The sequence below is a fragment of the Acomys minous genome (genome assembly GCF_964271855.1).
Source record: "Acomys minous genome assembly, chromosome: 6".
In the NCBI taxonomy this organism is placed as follows: Eukaryota; Metazoa; Chordata; class Mammalia; order Rodentia; family Muridae; genus Acomys; species Acomys minous.
Window position 1 is genome coordinate 111,113,709 of NC_140487.1, and position 25,793 is coordinate 111,139,501.

Below are 25,793 nucleotides of genomic sequence, written 5' to 3' on the forward strand. Positions count from 1 at the left end.
TAGGAAAAGAAAAATACTGGTCCAGTCTAGTATCTAAGGAGCAAAGCACTTTCCCAGCATGCATGGGACCTGGGGAATCATCTCCAACACTTAAAAGATGATGCTGGGTGGGAAAAACACAGCACTGCTTACATAGACTGCCAGGTTACCAGCCCTGCTCAACAAAGGAAGGTTCTAATAGCAATTCTGAAATCTAATCAAGTTCCCCATTTTACCAATTTCTTTCCCGCACCTCCCTTGGTTTTTCAAGACAGGGTTTCTCTGTATGGCCTTGGCTGTCCTGGACTCACTTTGTAGATCAAGCTGGCCTCGAACTCACAGCGATCTGCCTGCCTCTGCTTCCCAAGTGCTGGGATTAAAGGCGTGCGCTGCATTGGCTGGCCCCAAGATCGGTTTTTTTGTTTGTTTTGTTTTGTTTTTTAATGTGAGCGTTCTGAGCCTCATGGTGGCACTTGGGCCACACAGACCATGGGTCCTGGTGAAGGGAAGGTTGGGGCTTACCTATCACAGAGACGGCACTGAGGGGCACGATGAGCGAAAGCGGGGCAAAGGCGTAGGAGGCGAACACGCCTAGTTCCCCCAGCAGCAGCAGGAGCAGCCCCAGCCACCATGTTTTGGTCTTGAAGTAGGCCCGGGGGTCCTTGGAGCCTGCCAGGCGGATGTGGCAGTATTTCTAGAAGTCCAAGAGGAAATGCAATTTGACCAGATGTTTGGAGAAAATGAAAGGCACTAATGAGGGAATCCAAGGTGACGATCCATTTTTAAAAACCGTACCTGTGGGCCTGAGTGTGGTTTGAGGGAGATGTGGGTAAGACCTTGATGGACGTGTGTGTGTGTGTGTGTGTGTGTGTGTGTGTGTGTGTGTACAGTCACATGTGTGTGGGTGTGCACACACATATGGGGGGCAGAGAAAACAATCTTTCACCATGGTTTTTGAGACAAAGAGACTCGGTGGCCTGAGTGCAACAGGGAGGCTGGGCTGGCTTGCCTGGAGCTCCAGTGACTTGTCTGTGGATTACAAACGCATGCCACCACAACGGGCTGTCTTTGCACAGTTTCTAGGGATTGAATTCAGGTCCTCATGCTGGTGAGGCAAGGACTTTGAGCTATCTCTCCAACCTCTTTCTTTCTTTTTTTCTTTCTTCCTTTCCTTTCCTTTCTCCCGACATTTTCTCATGTAGCCCAAGCTGGTTCCCTCTTCTGACATCCACAGGCACCAGACACACATGTAGTACACATACATACATACATACATACATACATACATACATACATACCATTCACATGCACAAAAATGAAATACACCTAAAAAAGAGAAAAGAAGCTGGGCGTGGCAGCACAGGCTTTTAATCCCAGCACTCAGGAGGTAGAGGCAGGCGGATCACTGTGAGTTCGAAGCCAGCCTGGTCTACAAAGTGAGTCTAGGACAGCCAAGGCTACACAGAGAAACCTTGTCTCGGAAGAAAAAAAAAAAAAAAGAGTGAGAGAGAAAAAAGAAATCACAACCTTTCTGCCCCTGCCTCCTGAGTGCTGGGACTAAAGGCATGCACCACCGTATCTTGTTTTGAAACAGGCATCCCTGACGCACTCTACGGGTGAAATGCAGTCTGGGTCTAAGGTCCCTGCTTTGTCTGGGCCCCTGAGGTGATCTTCTCCTGGCTGCCATCCCCAGGAACCCCCACATGTGGATGCTTGGTGAACCACATTCTCCTGTGGAAGGGCGGCAGCTCCTGCTTGGTGGCTGGCTGTGTGGGTACCAGAGGACCTGCTCTCCTAGTGGCTCCGGTGTGCACTTAGGTTCTCGTCTTCTGGAAATAGAAAATTGGGGTACAGAAACCGAGACCATAACTGAAGAAGACAGAAAGAAGGACTTGGGGGCTACAGACCATGGGGATGCTCAGGGAGGCTGGTCTGGACAGAAGAAAACCAGCCAGACCAACGGCTCAGATGCCACATGGCGGAACATAGCTGCTTCCACAGCATGCTGCTGAGGAGCTCAGGGCACACTCATGTGACTTCCGGTATAACAGACCCATGCTTTCCCTAGAAGTAGGCAGCTCGTGGTCCCTAGAAGCAGGGAGCACCTGGTGCACTATGGGATTTCTTGGGGTTAGCAGTTCCAGGTCTATGACTTGGTTTCCCAGAAGTGGCACCTGAGACAAAGACCTAAGAGTTGGCAGTTTATATGGGAGATGATTCCAGAAGGGACAGGTGATGGAGGAAGGAAGGGAGGCAGGCAGACAGGCTAACTGATGAGGGCCGTGTCCTTAAAGACTTAAGGCTCTTGGGGCTCAGGGGCTCGGAGAACCTCTGAGAAATCTACCAGAGGACATTTATTCATTGACTCCTGTTGACACCTACCAAAGTGGCCACCAGCATGGGACACTCCTGTCACTCCCTGGGACCTCAGGGAAGCTCCTCAAGCTCCAGCTTGCTCTACAGCACAGCTGTGGTCACTGTCTGGCTTAGGCGCTGCAGCCTCCCTCCTCGAGACTCGAAGCTTTGACAGTATGGGGAATCAAGCTAAAGGTGATGGCACCATGGGAGACAAGGCCAGGGCCTGTCTCCACGGCGTGAGGGATGGGGCTGCACTGGGAAGGTGGCACGTGGTGGCGGCGCACGCCTTTAATCCCAGCACTCTGGAGGCAGAGGCAGGTGGATCGCTGTGAGTTCGAGGCCAGCCTGGTCTACAAAGCAAGTCCAGGACAGCCAAGGCTACACAGAGAAATTCTGTCTCGAAAAAACAACAACAATCCCCCCCCCCAAAAAAAAGCCAGGCATGGTGGTGCATGCCTTTAATCCCAGCACTGGGGGCGGTGGGGGGTGGGGGAGAAACAGGGGAAGCAGAGGCAGGCAGATCTCTGTGAGTTCGAGGCCAGCCTGGTCTACAAAGAGAATCCAGGACAACCAAGGTTACACAGAGAAGCCCTGTCTCTTGAAAATAAAACAAACAAACAAAAACCAGCCTCTGCAGTGGGTGCCTGTAATCCTAGCACTTGGGGGTGGTGGGAGGGATGGGACGGAGACGGGACAGAAACAGGAAGTCTTGCTGTCGCTGAGCTCCAGGTTCAATTTCAGTGAAAGATCTTGTCTCGGGAAAATAAGGTGGAGCTGGAGAGACGACTTAGCGGTCAAAGGTTAGTGCTGCTCTGCCTGAGGTCCCGGAGTTAAGAGTCTCGATACCCACATTAGGTACCGCACATAAGTCAGGCCCCAGGGTAATCTGATGCCTCTGGACTCTGCACTCATGTGCACACACCCATGCTCTGACACATATAATTCCAACTAAAACAACTCTTAAAAAAGAAATAAGGGGGCTGGAGAGATGGCTCAGAGGTTAAGAGCACTGTCTGCTCTTCCAGAGGTCCTGAGTTTGACTCCCAGCAACCACAAGATCAAGTGCCCTCTTCTGGTGTGTGGGTGTACATGCAGGCAGAACATTGTATACGTAATAAATAAATCTTTAAAAAAAGAAAGAAAGAAAGAAAGTGGAGAGTGATTGAGAACGGTGCCCACCATTGACCTCTGGCTTCCGTATGCAGCCGTGCACCCCTCCACACACATGAACGCGCACACACACATGAACGCGCGCACACACATACCACACATGCACACGTATAAAGAAAACTGGAGGTTCTAACCTATGGGAGCCTGGTGGGTGGGGGGTGGGGGGCGGAGAGGAAGCAGGACAGACAATGTAGGGAGATTGAGGGAGTAGACAGAGCCCCCCAGAGAGCAGCAGCAGACCTGACTCTTCTGCGGCTCCTCTGCCTGGGACAGCGCTGGCATCTGAGACTCACCTGCAGGTTAAGGGCGATGCTGACCACGAGGTGCCCAAAAATCGCCAAGAGAGCGCCAATCAAGTTTTCCTAGAAGGAAGAAGGGTCACAGAACAGATGTGAGTGGCACTTAAGCCTCCGGGTCCCAGGACATATGCGATACCCAACAGTCTACCTCCAAACAAACGGCGAACCTCGGAAGTTGGAGACTTGCTACTTAGGTGCCTACAGATTCACAGGACACTGTCCTAGGTTGGCTATAGTCAGAAAACACTGCTTTGGTTGTCCTTGTCTTGGTGACCAGAACAGACTTTGTTTTGTTTAGTTTTTTGAAACAAGGTTTCTTTGTATAGTCTTGGCTGTCCTAGACTCACTTTGTTTGTTTGTTTGTTTGGTTTTTTGTTTTTCTTTTCTTTTTATTTATTTATTTATTTTTTAAGATTTATTTATTATGTATAAAGTGTTCTGCCTGCATGTACATCTGTGGACCACAAGAGGGCATCAGATCTCATTATAGATGGTTGTGAGCCACCATGTGGTTGCTGGGAATTGAACTCAGGACCTCTGGAAGAGCAACCAGTGCTTTTAACCTCTGAGCCATCTCTCCAGCCCTAGACTCACTTTGTAAATCAGGCTGGCCTCGAAATCACAGCAACCCGCCTGCCTTTGCCTCCCAAGTGCTGGAATTAAAGCCATTGCTCAGCTTATACCAGCCCTGCTGGCCCCAGAGATCCATTGATCTACCATTGTGTACAGAACAGCAATGTGTAGAAACCAATGCGGATGAAGGAAATTCAGGCTGGGCCCTACCATCACCCTATTGTCAGGGGAGCCTTACCGTCCTCTGACGTTCAGCAGGAACCTCTCTACTGGCCAGCTTCCATGGGGACTTTTCTGTTACTTTTTTTTTTTTTGAGACAGGGTTTCTCTGTGTAGCCTTGGCTGTCCTGGACTCACTCTGTAGACCAGGCTGGCCTCGAACTCACAGTAATCCACCTGCCTCTGCCTCCCGAGTGCTGGGATTAAAGGCGTGCGCCACCACCGCCCGGCCTTTTCTGTTACTTAACCAACGAAAAACTCCTTTACATCACTCTAGCGATAAGTCACAGGCTGGCATTTTTTTTTTAAATAAAAAAGTCACCAGGAAGATATTTATTATAGAATAATTAGAAAAATCAGGGCTGGAGAGATGGCTCAGTGGTTCAGAGCACCCAGGGCTCTTACAGAAGACCTGGGTTTGGCTCCCAGCATCCACACGGCAGCTCACAAACTTGTAACTGTAGTTTCAGAGATCCAACACCTCTCTGAGGATTCCTGAGCACACATGGTACTTAGATATACAGACAGGCATGCATATGTGTAAGCACTTACACACATACACACATACACACATACACACACACACACACCACACACACGGACATGGACACGGATACAGACACACCAAAATAATAAAAAAACAAAAACCCCAAACCAACCTAAACCCCCCAAACTAACCAAACAGCAAATGCCCCGAAACAGCCCTGAGAAGCACTGTTGAACGGAGTTTCTTCTTAGCATCAGAGCTGGAAGTTCACGGAGGAATAAGATGATAAACCTCAGAGAAGTGACACAAACCTGCCAGGGTCCAGACAGGAGGGCTGGGGACCGGAAGGGTGACTTCTGACCTCCTGTAACAGCGCTCCAGTGTGCTCTCTGAGGAGTTCACTCAGGAGTGACTGGGGGTGGGGAGGGAGGGGTGGGGCACGGTGTGAGCACTCCACTTGACGCTGACGCAGGCGGCTGAGTTTTCTCTCCAAAGCCGTTTGCGCGGCACATTAATCTTAACGTCTAATAGCCGGTTACAGACAGACACGGTGAGTAACAGCAGACATCACTCATGCCCTGGGATCTGAGGGCCTCATCAGCGCTAATTATGCCCCCGAACCCTTGTGAAGTGGTGCGTGGTCTAGTTGTAATGAACATTTAAAGTCGTGGACAGCTGCCACCACCCAGGGGTTACACAGTCTGAGTACACCATCTACCAGCTGCCCTCAGGGCTTGGCACGGGGACATTCAGAGCCAGAAAGGATCCGGCCTGAAGTTCCTCTTGTAACCTCGGAGCTTGAAGACAGGTCTCCACTTCTGGAGGGATGGCCAACGGCGTCCTCACTGGACCGCTAGCATGATGTGGTAAATCCTAAGATGATTCCAGCAATTCCTATGGTTTGTCCTCATGCTTTTTAATTTTACTTAATTAAAAAAAAATTTTTTTTTATTTGAAAGACAGTGTCTCCTGTAGCCCAGGCTGGCCTCACGATGACCTGGTCCTCCTAAGTGTGCTGCCAAGCCTGGCTCCCGTGACTAACCTCACTACCATTCTGATTGGCACGGGCTCTAGGTACCTTCTGAAGTTTGTGTTTTCTAATCTAAAACTGACTCATTTTGAAATCCCTTATGACTCTGAAAGAAACTGAAGTGTTTCCAGAAATGAGCTGCAGACAAGAAGCAACCTCTGTGTGTGGATATTGGCATCTAGGCGAGGCGCTCCACATGCCACTGCCAAGGTCCCTGTCAGGCCTGCTCCCACCAGCCTCCATTTAAACACCACCACCTAGCCGGGCGTTGGTTGCGCACGCCTTTTATCCCAGCACTCTGGAGGCAGAGGCAGGTGGATCGCTGTGAGTTCGAGGCCAGCCTGGTGTACAAAGCGAGTCCAGGACAGCCAAGATTACATAGAGAAACCCTGTCTGGAAAGACCAAAATCCAAAACCAAAACCAAAACAAAAAACAAAAAAAAAAAACTAAATACCACCACCATCCCAGGCATCACTTGGCATTTGAACTGACCTCCCACAATGCTTTGGGCTCAGAGTCGTAAACAAGTAAGAAAGGTTCAGCCTTGCATGCTGGCTGCCATTCCGAAGAATGTACTCAGGCGAACCAAGTTCTGCCACGCCTGCAACTTGGCTTCAGGCCAGCTCCTTGACACTACCTGCCTTGTGACAGCCATAGTCACACTCATCACCAGTGGCAGGAACAGAGAGGAAGCCTAGCAGAATGCCGGGCACAATGTAAGCAGCATAAAATAGTGGCTGATTCCGGTTCCGGCTATATGACTGTGTTGACTGTGTGGCCTCAGGCAAGCTCACGGACTTCTCTATGCCGGCTTCCTTACAAGTAAAATGAGGTTATAACAGACTCTTTGTCCTGGGGCTTTGGGGAGGGTTGGCTGCAACACAGTCAACACTCAACGCACATTCGCTGCTCTTACGATGTGTGTGGCAGTGACTATTAACTGACAGTTAAAGGACCTATATCTCCCACTGGGAAGTGTTGGAGGAGCAGGTGAGGGAGCTGGGTTGTTGGGAGGGTTTCCAGGCAGAAAGGATGACTCACGTGGTTTGGGGTTCTTCATTCTGTAGGGTGGATGTTGGCCTCCCCTGCGGGAGAGTCTGTCCGTTTCTTAGGTTTTAATTCAAGATATGCCAAAGCTAGGACCGGAAGTCAGCCTGTCTGAGTCCAAAGTCCAAGGACTCTGATTCGCCACCTTTCTACTGCACTCTTCCTTCCTTCTTTCCATTTTTTTTTTTAAAATAAAAATGGGGACTGAGTCTCATTATGTAGCCCTGAGTGGCTTGAAACGCACAGAAACCCACCTGCCATTGCCTCCTTTAATTGTGGGATTAAAGGCATGCATGACCCTTTTTTTCTTTTTTGTTGTTTTGTTTTGTTTTTTGAGACAGGGTTTCCTCTGTGTAGCCTTGGCTGTCCTGGACTTGCTTTGTAGACCAGGCTGGCCTCGAACTCACAGAGATCCGTCTGCCTCTGCCTCCCCAGTGCTGGGATTAAAGGTGCGTCACCACGTCTGGCCCTGACACTTATTTCTTAATGACAGGCCCTTATTGAGACCTGGCTTCCAAATTTCTCTCCTGACCCCCAGGGATAAGATGCATTTCCCGCATCCACAGTCTGACTCCAAGATTCTGTCCTAGGTCTGCTGGACCAGGATTTTTGCAACGGGAGAGCAAGGTGGGTGGGAAGGGTGCAGGCAAAGAGCTATTAACAAGACTGAGGGAGACAGCACCCAGATATGTCTGGTAATCAGCTGCCAGGACTGGGGACCATCAACCAACTCTAGCCCTTTCTGGTGACAGAGACAGAAACTGAGGCGCTGAAGGAGAGGGCCCGACATGTCTGAGATCAAATGTGAAGCCGAGATGGATTCCAGGTCTCACGATTTCCATGTAGGCACTGTGTCAACCACCCACCCACCCTCCAAGAGTGCAGCCGTGGCCCCCAAGAGGGAGGTGGAAACGACAGGCTCCCATGGGAAGAAGATTAAAGTGCAAATAAACCACGACACCTCAGCTTTGAAACAGACCCAGCTCGGCTTAGGGGCTTCCTAGGTGGGATGGAATTGGCGAGGAGTTGTCAAGAGCCAATCCCTGCTCTGTCTATAGTGACCCCAATTCCAGGCCGACTTTCAGGACTCTCATACGTGTGTATACTCAGCCTCCCTGATGGGATGGAATTAAAATGAAAACAGTCCTTCCATCCTCCCTGTGCCTCTTTGCCCAGCGCCTCCTTTGGCCCACAGGGTGACAAAGGCGCTCACATATGATGCAGAGAGGGCACTGGCTAGGGATGCCGTGATGCCGGTGACGTGGTGAGGAGCATGGTGTACCATTTACCCTCATGCCTCAGGCCCCTTGTCCCCAAAGCAGGGATGAAAACGCTGCTCGCAGCCATCCGCTGAAGGCTAGTCTCTGTATGTGGGTCACTGTTGCAAGCCTCATTGTGGCTGAATGCATTTGTTCCTCCTAAGTGCCAGGAGGCAGGTATTCCTGTCAGCCCATTTTATAGATGAGGGGACTAAAAAATCAGCTTTTAGTGCTGGTGAGACAATCGCCGCAGGCAGCGGGAAGGACTCAGCGCAGCACGGGGGTAAAGTGATGGCTCGACACATGTTACTCATCGTGAGTATTATTATTATTCAGAGCGAATGACAGTCACACGGTTTTTCCTGTAAATGCGTCACCTGATCTCAAGCATGCCACGTCCCACTATTCGGACCCATCTCCCCAATCCGTAAAGCCAGGGTGTTCGATGAGATGACCCCTGAATCTCCTTCACCCCAGGGTGTTATCAGTCTTAACTGTGAGGGCTACCTTAAAAAACACCTGCTGTTGAATTTTATGTGCACCCGAGTGCATGTATGTGCCCCACATGTGTGCAGCGCCTGAGAAAGGTCACAGGAGGAGTTGGGTGGCCTGGAGTGGCCACCTGGGCGCTAAGAACAGAACTTGAGTCCCCTGCAAGAGCAGCAGGCCCTCTTCAGCACTGAGCCATCTCTCCAGCCCCTGCGATGGTTGACAAAATTTGTCAACTCCGCACAATCTAGAATATGCTGGGATGAGTCTCAGTGAAGGATTGTCCAGATCTGGTTGGCTTGTCGGTGTCTGTGGAGACTGTCTTACGTTAATTGATGTGGGAAGAACCGCTCGCTCACTGTGGGTGGGCGGCACCATTCTCTGGATTTGGGTCAGGGAGAAAGGGAGAAAGCAAGCCGAGCACAAGCACTAGCACGAGTTCTTTGTTTTCTGACCTTGATTATGGCTGCCGTGTGACCAGCTCCCTCAAGTTCCTGCCACTGTTACCTGTCTGCCACAATGGACGGTACCCTGGAATTATAAATTTCTCCCGCCAGGTGTGGTGGCGCACGCCTTTAATCCCAGCACTCGGGAGGCAGAGGCAGGCGGATGGCTGTGAGTTCGAGGCCAGCCTGGTCTACAAAGAGAGTCCAGGACAGCCAAGGCTACACAGAGAAACCTTGTCTCAACAACAACAACAACAACAACAACAACAAAAACCAAAAAAAAGAAAGAAAAACAAAACAAGGTCTCCTTTAAGTTGCTTCTATCACAGCGGAAGGAAGCTATGAAACCAACTAATTCAAATAACAAAACAAAGCAAAACAAAACGAACAAGTTTTAAAAACAATCCCAGTCTTTATATGCTTCATTAGGAACGCTGAGGTTTGGCCCTAAAACAATATAAAGTACACCCAAGGAAATAATCAGAGATGAACGCCACGGTCTCGGCACTCACGTCATCCCACATTTGAAACAACAGGAATCCATCACACAAATCCCTGTACAGCAGCTCAACAGGCACCTGGGCAGTCCGCCATCCCGGAAGCCTGCTTTGAGGAAGTAATCCCCTGTCAGCGCCACAGGGGAGTAAAACAACGAGAAGGGGAACCCAAACCACCGAGACCCAAAACCTTCTGAGCAACGCGGTGCCAGATCTTACAATACTAGAAAAAGACAAGGCAGACCGAGGCACGAACACAGAGGCTCTTCAGCTGAAACCCAAAGCTTCTGGACCAGACAGATGGCTCAGTGGTTAAGAGCACACATGTCCTTATAGAGGACAGGGGTTCAGATCCCAGCACCCACATGGTGGCTCACAACCACGCCCAGCTTACAAATCTTAAAAAAAAAAAAATAAACAAACCCCATGTCTCCTAACTGGAAGTATGCCCCCTTTTAACTCTGCATTTAAGATATGTCTCTAGCCAGGTATGGTGGTGCATGCCTTCAATCCTAGCACTTAGGAGGCAGAGGCAGGCAGATCGCTGTGAGTTCGAGGCCAGCCTGGTCTACAAAGTGAGTCCAGGACATCTAAGGCTACACAGAGAAATACTGTCTTCAAAAAAACAAAAGAACAAAACAGAAAGCAAAAAACTCCCAAAACCAAAAAAATGTCTCTTCAGAGAGAGAGAGAGAGAGAGCGTGACGTGCGCGCGCGCAGGTCAGAGGTCAACTTCTGTAGTTCTCTTTGCTTGCTCTCCATCTTATTTTTTAAAATATTTTTTATTTATTTATTTTTATGTATGAGTGCTCTATTTGCACATACACCTGCAGGCCAGAAGAGGGCATAGGATCCCAGAATAGATGTTTGTGAGCCACCTTGCGGTTTCTGGGACTTAAACTAAGACCTCTGGAAGGGCAGACAGCACTCTGGACCACTGAGCTTGAATTCAGAGCTGGCCTATTGGGCCAGTCTAGCTGGCTAGCTTGCTATAGAGATGGCCCTGTGTCTGCCTTTGTGTGCTGGGGTTATAGGCGGCCCGGCAGAACTGCTCGGCACTTGTGTGGGTGCTGAGGATGCAAACTCTGGTCCTTTGAGCCATGTCCAGCAGAGCACTCCACTGGCTGAGCCATCCACTTCCCCAGCCTTCTTTTTTATCTGTTTGAAGGAGCAATGTCTTTCCTTTTGATTCTGTGTTGTGTGGTGTACACAGAGGGCCTGTCTCTGCTAGTGATGGCATACAGATCCCGGGCACCTCAGTGAGGCTACTTAGCTCCTGTGTCCCCCTTGTTAGAAAAACTACAAAATCAGCTGGGTGGTGGTGGTGGCGCATGCCTTTAATCCCAGTACTCGGGAGGCAGAGGCAGGCGGATGGTTGTGAGTTCGAGGCCAGCCTGGTCTACAACGTGAGTCCAGGACAGCCAAGTCTACACAGAGAAACCCTGTCGTGAAAAACAAAACAAAACAAAAGAAAAAAAAAAGAAAGAAAGAAAGGAAAAAAAAAGAAAAAGAAAAGAAAAACTACAAAATCTCCAAAGGAAACTGAAGCGCTTGCCTTGTAGGAAAAGGAGCCCTCGCCGCTGCTCTGGCTTGTGGAGGTGGCGCTGCTGGTGTGTGGGAGCGGCTGTAACTGCAGGCCCGCGCTGTGGGCCCTGTCCATGGCTGGCTAGTGGGACATCCTGCTCGGCCTGGCTGGGGGCTGGAGCTGCTGCTCCTAGGCAGGGGGTGAACTGGAAGCCATCTCTCCCAGCGTTCACCTTGGTCCAGCAGACGCCTAGCTCTCTTCCTCCGTCAAACGAGTTCTCTGGGCTCTTTTGGTTGATTTATAGCCTTTGCTGCGGCTCCTGTGTCTTCTCCCAAGAGGACAGATGAGGGCGTGTCTTCCGACTGTGGCCAAGCTTCTGAGTGGTGGAGGAGCACATAAAAAATGCATGTGCGTGAGACACAACACCCAACTTCACTGCCTGAGAAAGCTCTTCCCACAAAGGATGACTGGCCAAGCAAAAGGAGACCATGAAGGCACGGTTATCGGGCTTCTGAGCCCCTTAATAAAGAGATCTTCCTTAAAAAGCTTTACCCTGGCTCTTAGACATCCCATTTCCTCTCCTCCTCCCCTTCCTTCCTCCAATTACATCCTAATTTAAATGCCTGAGGACAAGAAAGAAGACCACCCAGAGCAGCCTCTCCAGGTCTCCCAAAGCAATCAACCAACAGATCCCACAGGCACCAAACAGGAACCGTCAGGAGGTTGGCAGCCCAGGCTTGCAATCCCAGCACTCGGGAAGCTGAGGCGGGACCACAGCACCAAACCAAGAGCAACAACAATAGAAACCGAACCAAACACCGATTCATGGCGTCTTCAACGCCATGGCGCCAAAGAATGAGAAGAAAATCCTGGCATGAGGTAGGGACACTGTCCTGGGAGGTGAGACCCAGTGCTGCACCAGGTCAGGCTGGCTCGGGTGACTCAGTGGCTCATCAGTAAGCTGTGGACAGTGATAGTGGCTTCACGTAGAAAATGGGATGACAATCACCCTGTTAGCGTCATGGACTGGTGCTTTCAGTGTTTCTCAAACTTTCCCCCACAAACAAAGAAGAGAAAAAAAAACTGTACTAAGAGTTCATGGTTGAAACCCTATCACCATATTAAAAGGTTCTGTGACATCTTTCTATGCTAAAAAAAAAAAAAAAAAAAAAAAAAGAAAGAAAGAAAGAAAGAAAATTAAACATACAAAACAAAACAAAAACCCAGTCCAAGGCACCAAACAAAAATCCTATATATTACATATGTTATTCAACATATTATATATGTTATAATCATTAATGTATTATTGTCCCGTGTGGAGTTTGTGGGGGGGTCTGTTCTCTCCTCCCACAGTGGGTTTCAGGGATCGAACTCAGGACATCAGGCTTGCTTGACAAGTCTTTTCACCTGCTGAGGCCCTTAAGATGTTTTAGACTGCTTCTGATCTGCCACGTGCTTAATTTCTAACATCCGTTTGTGTGTGTGTGTGTGTGTGTGTGTGTGTGTGTGTGTGTGTGTGTGTATGTGTATGCACCCGTGGCAGAGTGCACTGCAGAGGTCAGAAGACAGCTCTGTGGAGCCAGTTGTTTCCACATGTTGGTCCTGGGGATCGAACTCAACTCATCAAGCTTAGCAGCCAGTACTCGGTCCCACTTTGCGGGCCCCCTCTCCAATTTAATCCTGTAGTTTATTCATACATGTTCTTATCTCCCCAGCATCCACCCAAGAAAGAGTTGAGGGCTTGGCGGCACCCAGGTTTTAAAAGTTACATAGCCAGTAGTTTCTGATTCCTTTCTGCCCCATGTTCCTGGCCCAGGAATGTCAATAGCATGCACTGATCTCTCAGGGGCGACACCATGCCAAATGCAGGCTTAGTACAGGGCAGCCATGAAGACCAGGTGGCCCCTCGTCGAAGGTCTTGACCTGCTCCTGCCTAAGACACCCTCATGCGGTATCTTTGACTTATACCCTATGTTTCTTACCTGTTAAGACTGTACAGATATGAGATTGCCTGGGAATCATAATTTTTCTGGGAAGACTGGGAGGGCATAATTACTCTTAAATTAAACTGCCTGTGTGTGAAGGCAATGCTGTGTTAAAACGAGGGCCGTCTAGGGTTCCTTCTACCTGCGAGAGACCCAGGGCTGCAAACAGTCTGGAGTTGAAGAGGCCCTGGACTGAAGACACCTGTCAGGTCTCCTGCTTCCCCTGGAAACCCAGCTCAGAGCCTGGTAAGGTGGCTTGCGTATACACCGACTCCTGACTAAATGTAAAGGCCCCGGTACACTGGTTAAAAAAAAAAAAAAAAAAGGAAAGAAAACAAAAAGCCTTACTCAGGACTCAAGACCACAAACAGATAAACCCAGTCCCACCCACAGGATGTCAGAAAAAGCAAACAGGCCTTGGGGACCAGCTAGGGAGGACAGCAGGAATTTGGGCAGTGTAACCTTCTCTAGGCCAGTTGGTTCTGTTTCTGTCTCTGTCTCCGTTTCTCTCTCTCTCTCTCTCTCTCTCTCTCTCTCTCTCTCTCTCTCTCTCTCTCTCTCTCTCGAGTTCACTGGCTATTTAAACAGCAGCTTCAGCTTCCCTCTCTACCTGGGGAACCCCCAGAGCTCTGAATGCACAGAGACAGAGAGGAAGGCTTCCCTGGGCTGGCACACAGTGCCACCCACAAGCCTTCGTGGACTCTGTAAGTCGCACTCCCTCATAAGGCTCACACTTTGGCCTGGTGACGGTGTTTTGTTGGTCTCAAAACACTTTTCCAGGACTGACATATGTCCAAGAGGCACACAGCCAACTCTGCGTTGACAGTCACAGTCACAGCTCATGGTCACTGACCCGAGTAGGGAAAGAGAATTCACAAAGTGCCTGCTTTCACGCCAATCCCAGGGCCTCATCTAAATGATTAATCCCACTGAGCAAGTTTTCCAGGGAGAGCAACTGAGCCTCGCGGTCATCAAATTGGCTGTAACAGAAAACAAGGGTGTGTGGGTGCATGGAGGGCTTGTCACCACCTGACGATTCAGTTTGACTAGAGAACGTCGGTTCCGTGCCAAGCTTTCCCTTCGCGATGCTTTTGGGCACTGAAGGGTGACGTTCTCCGGGCCTTTCCCATTGAGCCGGGCATTCGATCGCCAGGGGAGACACATCTCTCTTCCAGTAACGAGCACACGGCTCCCTCCATCCACCTGCGAGCTGCACCGGCTATTTCTAGCATGCTGGAGCCGGCAGTGCCATCCACTTCCTCATCTGGTAACGCCCAGCATCACCTTCATTAAGGCAAACCCGTGTCCACCCTCCTTGAAAATATGGAGGGGGAAAAAAAAAAGGACCCAAACCGACAAGGCTGGCAACAGCAAGGGGACTGCACTTACACCAGAGGGTGGTTAGATAGCTAAAAACGCGTTGCTTTTCCTGAAATAGCAAGCCTGGGTTCAAGTTCCCCCTTGCCCTCAGTCTTGATCATGACTCACCCGTGGCGTTCCTTCTAGATCCACCTATCCCAGGTTCTGGAGAAGCGACCGGGACACTCTGTGCCACCCCTAGGCACAGCCTCCTGGATCCCTTCCCAGCTCTGAGTTGCCAGGGGGGGCTGCAGTGTTTTGCTTTCAAAGGTCGCGACTTGATTTGTTACCCTGTCTGCCAGTCCGAAGCTGACTCAGGCGAGTGGTTGTTGGGAGGGGATGGGCGGGACATCCTGAGAAAATTGGCTGCGCTGCCAAGCTCGCTTGAAGCGTAGGGGCGAGACCTGGCGCTCACCTGGAGGAGTTCCCTCTAGCGGCCAAAGGAAGAAGTCCGGGCTGCTTTGGTCCCCAGGTTATGGCTGCTCACCTCCACCTGCCCGACAGGTGGGTTGGGCTTGAGCAGACCGCCAGGTGTCCCCGCAGCCTGCGCTAACAGTCACAGAAGGTCCCGGGCGGTGCCCCTGCTGCTTCCATTTGGTGGCTTCAACATCGACACCCAACAGAGTCCTGACGTGTTTAGGGGACCATGCGTAGTACCCCTTCTTTCCAGCGCCTGCGTCCCACCTGTTGGCTCTCTTGCGTCCTGAATCTCACAGCACGCCTTCAGCTCAGCAGCCCCGGAAGGCTGTCAATCATCCTACTCCCCGGCTGCTGTTTCCCAGCTGTGACCATGAAACTGCGCTTGGAGCGTCCAGCGCGCACATTTTCCTGCACGTTCAGTTCAGAGCCCACAGCAACCTCTGGGGGAGATGTTGAGACTACACACGTTTGACGAGGAAATGACATTGAGGTGACCTCAGCGACGCAAATGGGCTCTCCGTGTGGGCCGGTAGAGCGGGGAGGGGTCGTTCAAGAGAGGATGGAGCTGTCATATTGTATTATGGAAGATGCCTAAATACGAGCTGGGCTGGTGCGAGATTTTTTTTTCCCCCTTGAGGCGTGGGTGGCAAGAGCTGTGATCAGAGGAATGCGCCGAAGACAGTTTATAATAGAGGCGTCTCCCACAAATTTAAAGGAGCCACTGGTGGATTGAAGCAGGACTGTGAAGGGGCGTTGTGACCGCGGTGAAACGGGGGAGGGGTAAGGGGCTCTCAGAATACTTGCACGGTTGCCCTTGTGGAACTGTGTCATCAGTCTTTTCTCACACTCAGGGCGTGGATGGACAGAAATGCTCAGGTTTATTCCTTGGGTAGGATTTTCTGAGTGAGCAAAATTCCTAGGCTTTTGGGTTGTCCTATGAATTTTAAGGAGTCACCAAAACAAACAAAAAACAAAACCACAAAACCAAGCCCCAGAAACAAAAACCCTAAAGAGTTCCTTCCCTGCCACAGGTCCTGGCAGAGCCAGCCCGAACCTCCAAAATTCTGGTAGCTTCTTGGCTAATGATTGGTCTAACAGCTTTTCACGTTAAAGAAACAGAGAACACCATTGGCTACAGTTACCTTACTGCCTGCCACTGGACTCTGGGATGTTAGGCCAGTGGTTGCCATAGCGACTGGGCGGCGGCTGAGAGGCTAGATTGACTAGGTAGGAGCCATCTCCTGTTAAGGGACCGGTCCCTGAGGTCGTGAGGGCGAGTCAGCGCACTCCATGGGACACCCACTGAGACCTCCGGACTCCGGGTGCGTGCGGAAAATCTGTGCCCAGTTAGGTGGTGTCTCGCGAGTCAGACAGTGCCATTTGGGGCAGCGGTGGGGTCAGTGTATGCATGCACAGTGTACTCATCTGAAACGTGGACCCTGTGAGTGAGGTGGCCATCTGATGCCCGCTACCTTAGTCTTTGAGGGACACCGGTACTGGGTAACGGGTGGGCTTCCAAGAGCTGAGCTCTGATAGTGGCCCTCGAGCACATCGGGTCTTCCTCAGCAAGTCTGGGCCTCATCTTGGCCATCTATACAATGAAAGGCTGAGACTGAAATCTCGGGGCCACGAACCAGCTGCTACAGTTCCATCCAGGCCTCCGACACACTCTCTCTCACCAAACAAAAGTCCGGCGGTGATGGCTCATGCCTTTAATCCCAGCCCTTGGGCTAGCGGATCTCTGTGAGTTCCAGGCCAGCCTGGTCTACAAAGTGAGTCCAGGACAGCCAAGGCTACGCAGAGAGACCCTGTCTCGAAAAACAAAAACAAAAACAAGAAACCCTAATAGGTCGGTCGCCTGAGACTTTGAAAAGCCTTTTGGGTCTCATGTGCCTCCCACTTACCTCCAGGAGGGATGTTCCAAGAGGGAGGAAATCATGGTAGATTCTAGGCCATGGCCACCTGACATGACCCACCAAGTGCAGGAGGCTCACATGGCAGCAGGTAGGCACCTGTCCAGAGTTAGGCCATACTTGTTCTCTACCAACTGCATGGGCAGTCCACAGAACACTGGGAGGCAAGGTTAACATTTGTTGCCTTTTGGTGTTAGAAAAATGCATTGTTTGACATTTTTATAATTTCTTAAAAATTTGAAAAATATAATAATTTGCGTGAGAAATCTAATTTTAAAAAATCCTCTTGCAGTTTTGTTTTTGTTTTTGTTTTTCCAAGATAGGGTTACTATGTGTAGCCTTGGCTGTCCTGGACTCGCTTTGTAGACCAGGCTGGCTTGTAATTTTTTTTTTTTTAAGACAGGGTCTCATTATGTAGTCCTGGCTAGCCTGGAGTGCTCTATGTAGACCAGGCTAGCCTCAGACTCACAGAGATCCACCATCTCTGCTTCTGGAGTGCTGGCATTAAATGACTAAACCACCACTCCACAATTGTCATTTTTTAAATTAATTTTTAAAAATTATTTTTTTTATCTCATGTCTATGAATATCCTATCTTTATGCATGCCTGTACATCCTGTACATACCCGGTGCCTGTGGCAGTCAGAAGAGGCATCAGCTCTCCTAAGACTGGAATTACATATGGTTCTGAGCCTCCGTGTGAATGCTTGGAACCAAACCCAGGTCCTCTGGAAAAACAGCCAGTGCTCTTTACCACTAGGCCATCTCTCCAGCACTGTTTTTTTTTTCTTTTTTTTTGAGATAGGGTCTTGACATACAGCCCGAGCTGGCCTAGAGCTTAGTGTGTAGTCAGGCTGGCTTTGAACTTCTGATCCTGTTGCCTCCCTCTAGTTCTTGGGTGCTCTGACTACAGTATTGCCACTGCTGATCGAGCCGGGCCTTTGCGCTTGCTGGGCAGAGTTCTGCCACAGGAGCCGCGTTCCCAGCACACTCACACAGCGGCTTCGTTAAAGGTGGGGCTGAAAAAAAAAACGGTTCCTACTAAAACAGCGAGGTCGCCCTGCGGTGTGGCAAGTGAACACTGGCTGCTTTTAGAGACACTGAAAGACACTGTTCTCTGGCCGCTATTGAATCGCTTTGAAATATCTTTTTTTTTTTTTTTTTTTTGGTTTTTCGAGACAGGGTCTCTCTGTGTAGCCTTGGCTGTCCTGGACTCACTTTGTAGACCAGGCTGGCCTCGAACTCACAGTGATCCACCTGCCTCTGCCTCCCGAGTGCTGGAACTAAAGGTGTGCGCCACCACACCCGGCTTCGCTTTGAAATATCTTAATGTTTTAAAGCTGTCGTACCCCATGATCGGTATTAGATCTTCAAATCTCAGATTATCAGAAAAGGCTGTAAATTGCTGCTGTGGAGATGAATCCGGCAAGGAACACACGTTGAGGAAGCAGGGGCTGGCTAGATGGACATACGATTGTTTACTCAATTTAGAGATGGTTTAAGTTCCTTGCGGGGGAGTGGGGGGTGGGTAAGGGGTGGGAGGTTGGGGGGGGGGGGAGGGAACAAGTAAAATGAATCCTGAGTCTGCTCGTGAAAAATTAACTGCTTTGGAGATGAAACGGTGTTCATGCGATTGACAACTAAAAACAGAACAAAACAAAACAAACCACAAAAAAAACAAACCAGCCCCAGCTACAGGGATTAGGAAACTCTTTATGTATCAGGCAGTAGGTGGCACAATAACGTGGCCCCTGAGTGATGTTGCCCCTCACGTAGTGAGCTCGGGAGTAGCTTCCAGACTGTTCTGCAGGCAGGAGGGGAGTGAAAACTCTAGTTTACCCGATAGAAGTGTCTTAGAAATTGAATCTTGGATGGCCCCCAAAGCCTGTTTGTTGAGCCTTTGACGCTACTGGTGTGTGTGTGTGTGTGTGTGTGTGTGTGTGTGTGTGTGTGTGTGTGTGTGTAACCTTTCAAAGGTAGGGCCTAGTGGAAGCAAGTCAGGTCCCTGGGCCTGTTCTTTTGAAGGAGATCTGGGGATCCAGCCCTCCCTGTTTTTTCTTTGCTTTCTGGCTGCTGTGCTGTGAGGAGACCCTTCCCACCATGTCGAGCTCCTGGTGTCATGTGCAGTGCTGACACTGCTGAGCAGCAGGTCCCGTGACTAGGGACCGACACCCTTGAAGCCACGAGCCAGCACAAGTCTTTGGTATTTTGTTCCAGTGGTAGAAGGCCACCTACCATGAGGACATGGAGTTCAGGGAAGCCAGAGAGTCCAGACTGTGGTCTAAAATACCCGAGGAGAGAGTTGCATAGGAAAAAAGTTGATTATCTGAAGAGATCTCTTTGAGCCCTGGCTGAAGAACAACCAACCAGGAGAATCCAACAAGGAACAGGAGGCGAACATTTCCCAGAGTCATGGAACTGATGACATTTCATGTTCCTGTAAGCCAGAAAGGAGGGTCGCCGTGTTAGACAGCACTGTGCCTAGTGACTGAGGCTGTGGCTCAGCTGGCAGAAGTACCCGCATGAATGAACCCCTGAATTTGATTCCCAGCACCCCATATCCAAGGGGGCATGGATGGTGGTGTATCCGGGTAATCCATCAGGCAGGAGGCAGTGGCAGAAGGGTCAGAAGTTCAAGGTCACCCTTAGCTATGGAGTGAGTTTGCCAGCCTGGATACAAAGAGACACTGTTAGAAGAAAATAAAGTATGGCACCTCAGTAGCACAAGTAAATTCCTTCCGGAATCAAAGCTGTTCTGAATCAAAGTCTGAAGGTTTGGAGGAGGGGGCGGAGGTGGGGGTGGGCAAACGAATCTGCAAGGTACTAAAAATAAGCCAGGAAAAAGAAAGAAAGAAAGAAAGAAAGAAAGAAAGAAAGAAAGAAAATGGAAATTTCACCCTCTCTAGCACCCTGTACAAAGCTTCAGGGAAATGGACTGTAGCCAGGAGAGCAGCCCCAGTAACCACAGAACCAGCAAAAGGGACCCTCAGAGCAGCTATTAGAAGCCAGACAAAACTGCTGCAGAAGGTGAAGGAGCACACAGTCACCATGAGGCTGGACAAGGAAGGTCTTTTTACAAACAGAAAGAAAGAAAAAGATGCTCCCGGTACGTGTGTGTGTGTGTGTGTGTGTGTGTGTGTGTGTGTGTGTGTGTGTACGGGTTAGTTTTCCCTGCTGATAAAAGAATTACAAAGCAGTGGAGAAGGCCGGGCGGTGGTGGCGCACGCCTTTAATCCCAGCACTCAGGAGGCAGAAGCAGGTGGATCGCTGTGAGTTCAAGGTCAGCCTGGTCTACAGAGTGAGTCCAGGACAGCCAAGGCTACAAAGAAACCTTGTCTTGAAAAACAAAACAAAACAAGCAAACAAACAAAAAGGCAGGGGAGAAGTGTTCCCAGGAGTCTTGGGGCGTCCCAGTAGAGCTGGAGTACTCGGGTCCCTTCTTGGGATTCTCGGTTCCATTAGCAAAAGAATTGAAGAAGGAACCCAGACAGAAGCTCGGGGACAAAGAACTGACTCAGACCGAAGCTTAGGGCGATGTGTTAGTCTGAAAGGAGAAGCCCAGGGCAGGAGAGCTGCGAAACCTGACCCTGACCGCTGGCGGGAAGGCAGGAGGATGGAGGAGAGCAGCCAGCCAGCTACACCACAAGGACAGAATCTTTAGAAAAAGAGCAAGGAAGCTCAAAGCATTGGGGAGTTTAAAAGCATCCTTGGGCTCTGGCCAGCATCTGAAAGAAAGAGACTAGGCCAGCCCAGCAGAACCGGCAGCTGGTAGGACTGCACTGGGGCCAGAGGGCTGGGTGGGATTGGGGGGTCGGGGGGAGGTTCACAGAGGAGACCAGATCAGTGAGTCTGAAGCTGGACCAATCCGGGCTGTCTGAAGGAGTGGAGAGATTAAATCAGGTTAAACTTCAAAGACAGGCTTTTGGCGACCTTTAGGAGAACACCAGGGTACCTAACACACGCACAGCTGTCAGCCCGGAAAAGGAGAAAGCACAAAAAAAATATGTGAAAAAAGAATGCAAAATGTTTTTAGAATCCGATGGAAGCCACAAATCTACAGATTCAGGACATGCAGCCAATATCAAACATTACAGAATCCTGAAGAAAACACGGCAAGGCATCAACAAAATTAGATGAACCACTGGGCGTGGTGGCGCACGCCTTTAATCCCAGCACTTGGGAGGCAGCTGCAGGCAGATCTCTGTGAGTTCGAGGCCAGCCTGGTCTACAAAGCAAGTCTAGGACAGCCAAGGCTACACAGAGAAACCCCGAATCAAACAAACACCCCAAAACAAAAAAAACCCCAAAATTAGATCAACCATGAGCAGAGAGGTCAGAGCTGCAGAAGTCAGAATAGTAGGGGGGGGGGGGACATGGACAGTGTGTGGGGGTGGGGAGGGATGGACAGTGGGGTGGGGGAGCTATGGAGGAAATGTCAATGTTCTGATTTGCTTTCCAAGGCTGCGAGAAAGGTCATGTCCAAAAGCAGCTGTGGGAGGGAAGGGTTTGTATTCTGATCACAGTCCATTGTGAAGCGAAGTCAAAGCAAGAATTCAAGTCAGGAACCTCCGTGGTGTAGTGGTGCACACCAGCACTTGGGAGGCAACCTGCCTTAAACAAAACAAAACAAAACAAAAGTAGGTGAAAGCTGTTCTGGTGATGCTCTTTTTATTATTTATTTATTTATTTATTTTTGGTTTTTCTAGAAAGGGTTTCTCTGTGTAACAGCCCTGGATATTCTGGACTCACTTTGTAGACCAGGCTGGCCTCGAACTCACAGCGATCCGCCTGCCTCTGCCTCCCGAGTGCTGGGATTAAAGGCGTGCGCCACCACACCTGGCCTAAATGGGAGATCTTTTAAACTGAGGGGAAAAGCCAGGCGTGGTGGCCTATGCCTTTAATCCCAGCACTTGGAAGGCAGAGGCAGGCCGATCGCTGTGAGTTCAAGGCCAGCCTGGTCTACAAAAACGAGTCCAAGACAGCCAGGGCCACACAGAGAAACCCTGTCTCGAAAAACCTTAAATTAAAAAAATAAAAAAAAGAAATAAAAAAAATAGACTAAGGGGAAAATAAAAATGTAATAAATTAAAATGTATGGAATGCCACGAAGACTGTACCTATGAACACATTTAACATAGTAAATGTTGTTATTGTACTAAGAGGTAAGAGAGATCTGAGCCTAGTGGCCCAGGAGTTCTTCTAAGAGTTTAAAAAAAAAAAAAAGACATGTGAAACTGAGAGCTAAAAAGGACATGGAAAGCTGTTTGCTTTTGAAAGATGGTTGGTAAAACTTGAGGCAGGCTTGCCAGCCAAGGCCTATAAAATGTCAACTACTAGCTTAAGGAATAAAGGAGGGATATTTCCAGAGACACTAAAAGGACACTCGGCTAGGTGTGGCAGTGCACACCTTTAGGCCCAGCACTTAAGGCCCAGGCAGGCGGGTCTACATAGCAAAGCGACCCAGTGAGACTCTGCCTCAAAACAAACAAGGACAATCAAAGACCGTCGTCCTGAGCAACGTTATGCTAAGGGATCTCATGAAGATGAACCCGGAAACTTTCTTTGAGATGTGCTTATTCCCAAAGCTCCCTCAAGAAGCAGAAAGCATTACGTTAAGCAAAGGGGCTTGGTCGTTGAAACCCTTCCCTCAGCATCAGGCCGTGACGCCATTTGTGAGTGGAAAGAAGGGACGGTATGAACCTCAAGCGAACACTTGAGGAGGAAATACTGCCGATACCAGCAACTGAAAGGGTGGACAAGAGGGCTCAGCAGGGAAAGGTGCTTGCTGCCAAGCCTGATGACGCGAGTTCAATCCCAGGGAACCATAGGGTGAAAGGAGAGAACACACTCTCTCAAACTGTCCTTTGCCCTCTACATGTGCACACACACACACACACACACACACACGCACACGCACACGCACACGCACACGCACACACACGAATACAAAGAAATAAACGCTTTTAAATTCATTTTGTGAAACAAAAATCAAAGACATTTTAAAAAATAGAAGAAAAGGGGCTGGAGAGATGGCCCAGTGTTTAAGAGCATTGTCTGCTCTTCCAAAGGACCCGGGTTCAATTCCCAGCACCCACATGGCAGCTCACAACTGTCTGTAATTCCAGTTCCAAGGGAGCTGACACCCATATGCTAAAATAAAATTAAATTAAAAAAATAGAAGAAAACTACCATTTAGTAGTCATGTACATAGGTGTGGAAGTAGCACTAATTACAGAAATTCTAGATTAGAACATTTTGATTAGTGTAAATCAGTTTTTATGGCCACAAAGAGTAATGACGAGGTCAGCTCTACAAACAATGACAAAATATTCTACAGAATTCAAAACCTGGTACCTATACAGAAAAAAGTTGTAGGAAATTAGGATTAAAATATTTCTATTAAAAAAAGAAAAGCTTCCTAGAGCCAAATGTGGTGGCGCACACCTTCATTCCAAGCTCTCAGGAGGCTGAGGCAGGAGAATCACAAGTTCTAGGCCAGCCTGGCCTAGTAATCTATAAGGAGACCTTGTCACAAATAAACAAACAAACAAAAAGTAAAAAACCAACCAACCAACCAAAAAAACCAAACAAAACTTTTAACCAATATCATACTTAATGTAGCTCTGGGCGCCCCGAGCATTGCAGTGTTATAAGGGAAAAAAGTAACGGCCATATATTAGAAAGGGAAGGAATAACCCCGTTCTTCACATATGGATGGCTATATGTATTAAATTTCCTAATCTGTAAAGAAGCCTTCAGAACGAAAAAAGGAGGCTAAGTCGGAGGACACAAGATCAATATGTAAAAATATCACCAGAAACAGAGAAATCAGAAATGGGCATTTTGTGGGGATACAGCTAGGGGCAGAGTGCTTACCTGGCATCACCCAAGGTGCTGGCTTCAATCTCCAGCACTGTAAACCAAAAAACAAACAAAAAAGATCTCTTTTTTGGAGACAGGGTCTTGTGTCAAGACTTTTCAAGGATTCCATTTTCGTGACGCAGAAATACGACACCCCTAGGGTTCTACTTAAGAAAATCTGTGTTGGGATGGAAGATGGCTCCCGAGGCAAGGCAGCATGGGGGCCTGAATCAGGGTGCCCAGAACCCACGAAAAGCTGGACACAGTAAGCAAGGTGGGAGGCGAGGACTGTTCTCTGACCTTCACATGTGCACTGTGGTGCCACGCATGTCCCTCTCTCACAGGGGTTCACAAAAATAAGTAATAGTTATGCATCTGTAAGTATAAAAACTGCCGAGAAGTTTAACTATTTCAAAATAAATGGGATATCTGCCATATTAGTGGATCATAATACTCAACGAAGCTAAGATATTTTCACTGAATTTTTGATGCAATGCCAATCAAGTTCTAGGAAGAATATTTTTTAAAAATGAGCAGCCTTTTTCTTTTTAGCTGTGTGTGTGTGTGTGTGTGTGTGTGTGTGTGTGTGTGTTTATGCATATAAAGTGCAGGTGCCTATGGAAGCCATAAATAGGGGTCGATGCGCTGAAGCTGCAGTTCCACACAGTTTGAGCTGCCCTGTGTGTGGGTTGTTGGAAAGTGAACTTGAGTCCTTCGCAAGAGCAGTGCATGCTGTTAATCACTGAGCTGTCTCTCCAGCCGCCCCCCCACCCCCGCCTCCCCGGGGAAGATTGTGTTGGTAGCACTTGATCTGCTGGTGGTAGCGTATGTGTAGCATTATAGAAAGGTAGCTATTGTGACAGGAAGCACAAATTGACAGAGGCCAGGCCCGGAGGGAAATGACTACAAAAGCACAGGGCAGCTTCGTGGGGGTATGGATAACCTTAATATCTTGGTCGTGGTGGTATACAACGCAACTGCACACATTGTCAAGACTTAGACTCATTTTTTCTTTACCACTGATGAATTTTACTGCATATAAGTTATATCTCGGCCAAGCCAAATTAATAATGAAAATAATATCTAAAGCCCCAGAAACTGTATACAGCAGTGATGGTGACCTTGGGTGGCTTTCCTTAGTTCCGGCAGTACTGTGTCCTTGGAACCTGGGGTGACTCAGCAGTTGATGGGTGTCAACTTCTGCCCCACAAGAGCTCTCAACCCAACCCATCGTTAGCACAGAGCCACTCTGGTATAAAATGGCTCCTGCAAATGCTGTATCTTCTTTCAGGTGTTTAGAAGAATGCGAGGCTGAGGCTTCCCTCAGAGAGCCGGAGCATGTCCCATATCGTGGCTAACTCAGACGAAGACCCTGGCAAACTTAAAAAGCATGGCGACAAAGTACAGAAAGGTCCAGTGACTCTAAATTATGACATGTCCACTCTAGTACACGGGATTACAGTTGGAAAGATTAGTAATTCTTGGGTGCTGGCCGCAAGGCCGTCCCTTCAGGAGTGTACAGCACGGATTGCCTTTGCCTCCCTCTGACCCTAGAGTGTAGACAGGAAGAAAGGATGAATGGGACCGACCCTCCAACAACAACAAAACAACATGCTATTTTCATATGTCCAGCAAGAATCATGTTCTTTAGTTTCACATGTGTGACAGGTCTTGCTTGCTTTGTTCCTCACAAATTAATTTCTTATCTCAAGTCCCCATTCTTTTTGCTCCCGCCTCCCCCTCCCCTGAGTTTTATAGTTGAAATGTATTTCTTGTAGGCAGCATGTAGTTGGGTCTTTCATTCTTACCTAGTCTGACAATCCCTGCCTTTTAACTGGAATGTGTAGTCCACTTACATTTAATGTGGTTATTACCA

At 49.1% G+C, this 25,793-nt stretch overlaps 2 protein-coding genes across 4 annotated transcripts in view; one reads left to right on the top strand and one right to left on the bottom strand.

The window, feature by feature from the left end:
* NIPAL3 (NIPA like domain containing 3) overlaps nucleotides 1–14,990 on the bottom strand; it is a 38,705-nt gene extending 23,715 nt beyond the window's left edge. The window contains exons 1-4 of the mRNA XM_084788382.1: nucleotides 14,853–14,990; nucleotides 11,410–11,755; nucleotides 3,801–3,869; nucleotides 502–673 (exon numbers count right to left, since the gene is read on the bottom strand). Of these exons, the coding sequence (XP_084644508.1) occupies nucleotides 502–673; nucleotides 3,801–3,869; nucleotides 11,410–11,514 (346 nt within the window). The 5' untranslated portion in view covers nucleotides 11,515–11,755; nucleotides 14,853–14,990. The remainder of the gene's footprint in view (nucleotides 1–501; nucleotides 674–3,800; nucleotides 3,870–11,409; nucleotides 11,756–14,852) is intronic.
* A 152-nt stretch (nucleotides 14,991–15,142) lies between these two features.
* The window catches only part of STPG1 (sperm tail PG-rich repeat containing 1), a 44,362-nt gene continuing 33,711 nt past the window's right edge, over nucleotides 15,143–25,793 (top strand). The window contains exons 1-2 of one of the 3 annotated variants that reach the window (XM_084788346.1): nucleotides 15,143–15,633; nucleotides 25,209–25,328. In XM_084788346.1, the coding sequence (XP_084644472.1) occupies nucleotides 25,256–25,328 (73 nt within the window). In that variant the 5' untranslated portion in view covers nucleotides 15,143–15,633; nucleotides 25,209–25,255. Of the gene's footprint in view, nucleotides 15,634–16,324; nucleotides 16,466–25,208; nucleotides 25,329–25,793 lie in introns of those variants that run through there. The other 2 variants (XM_084788345.1, XM_084788344.1) reach the window with 2 other exon arrangements.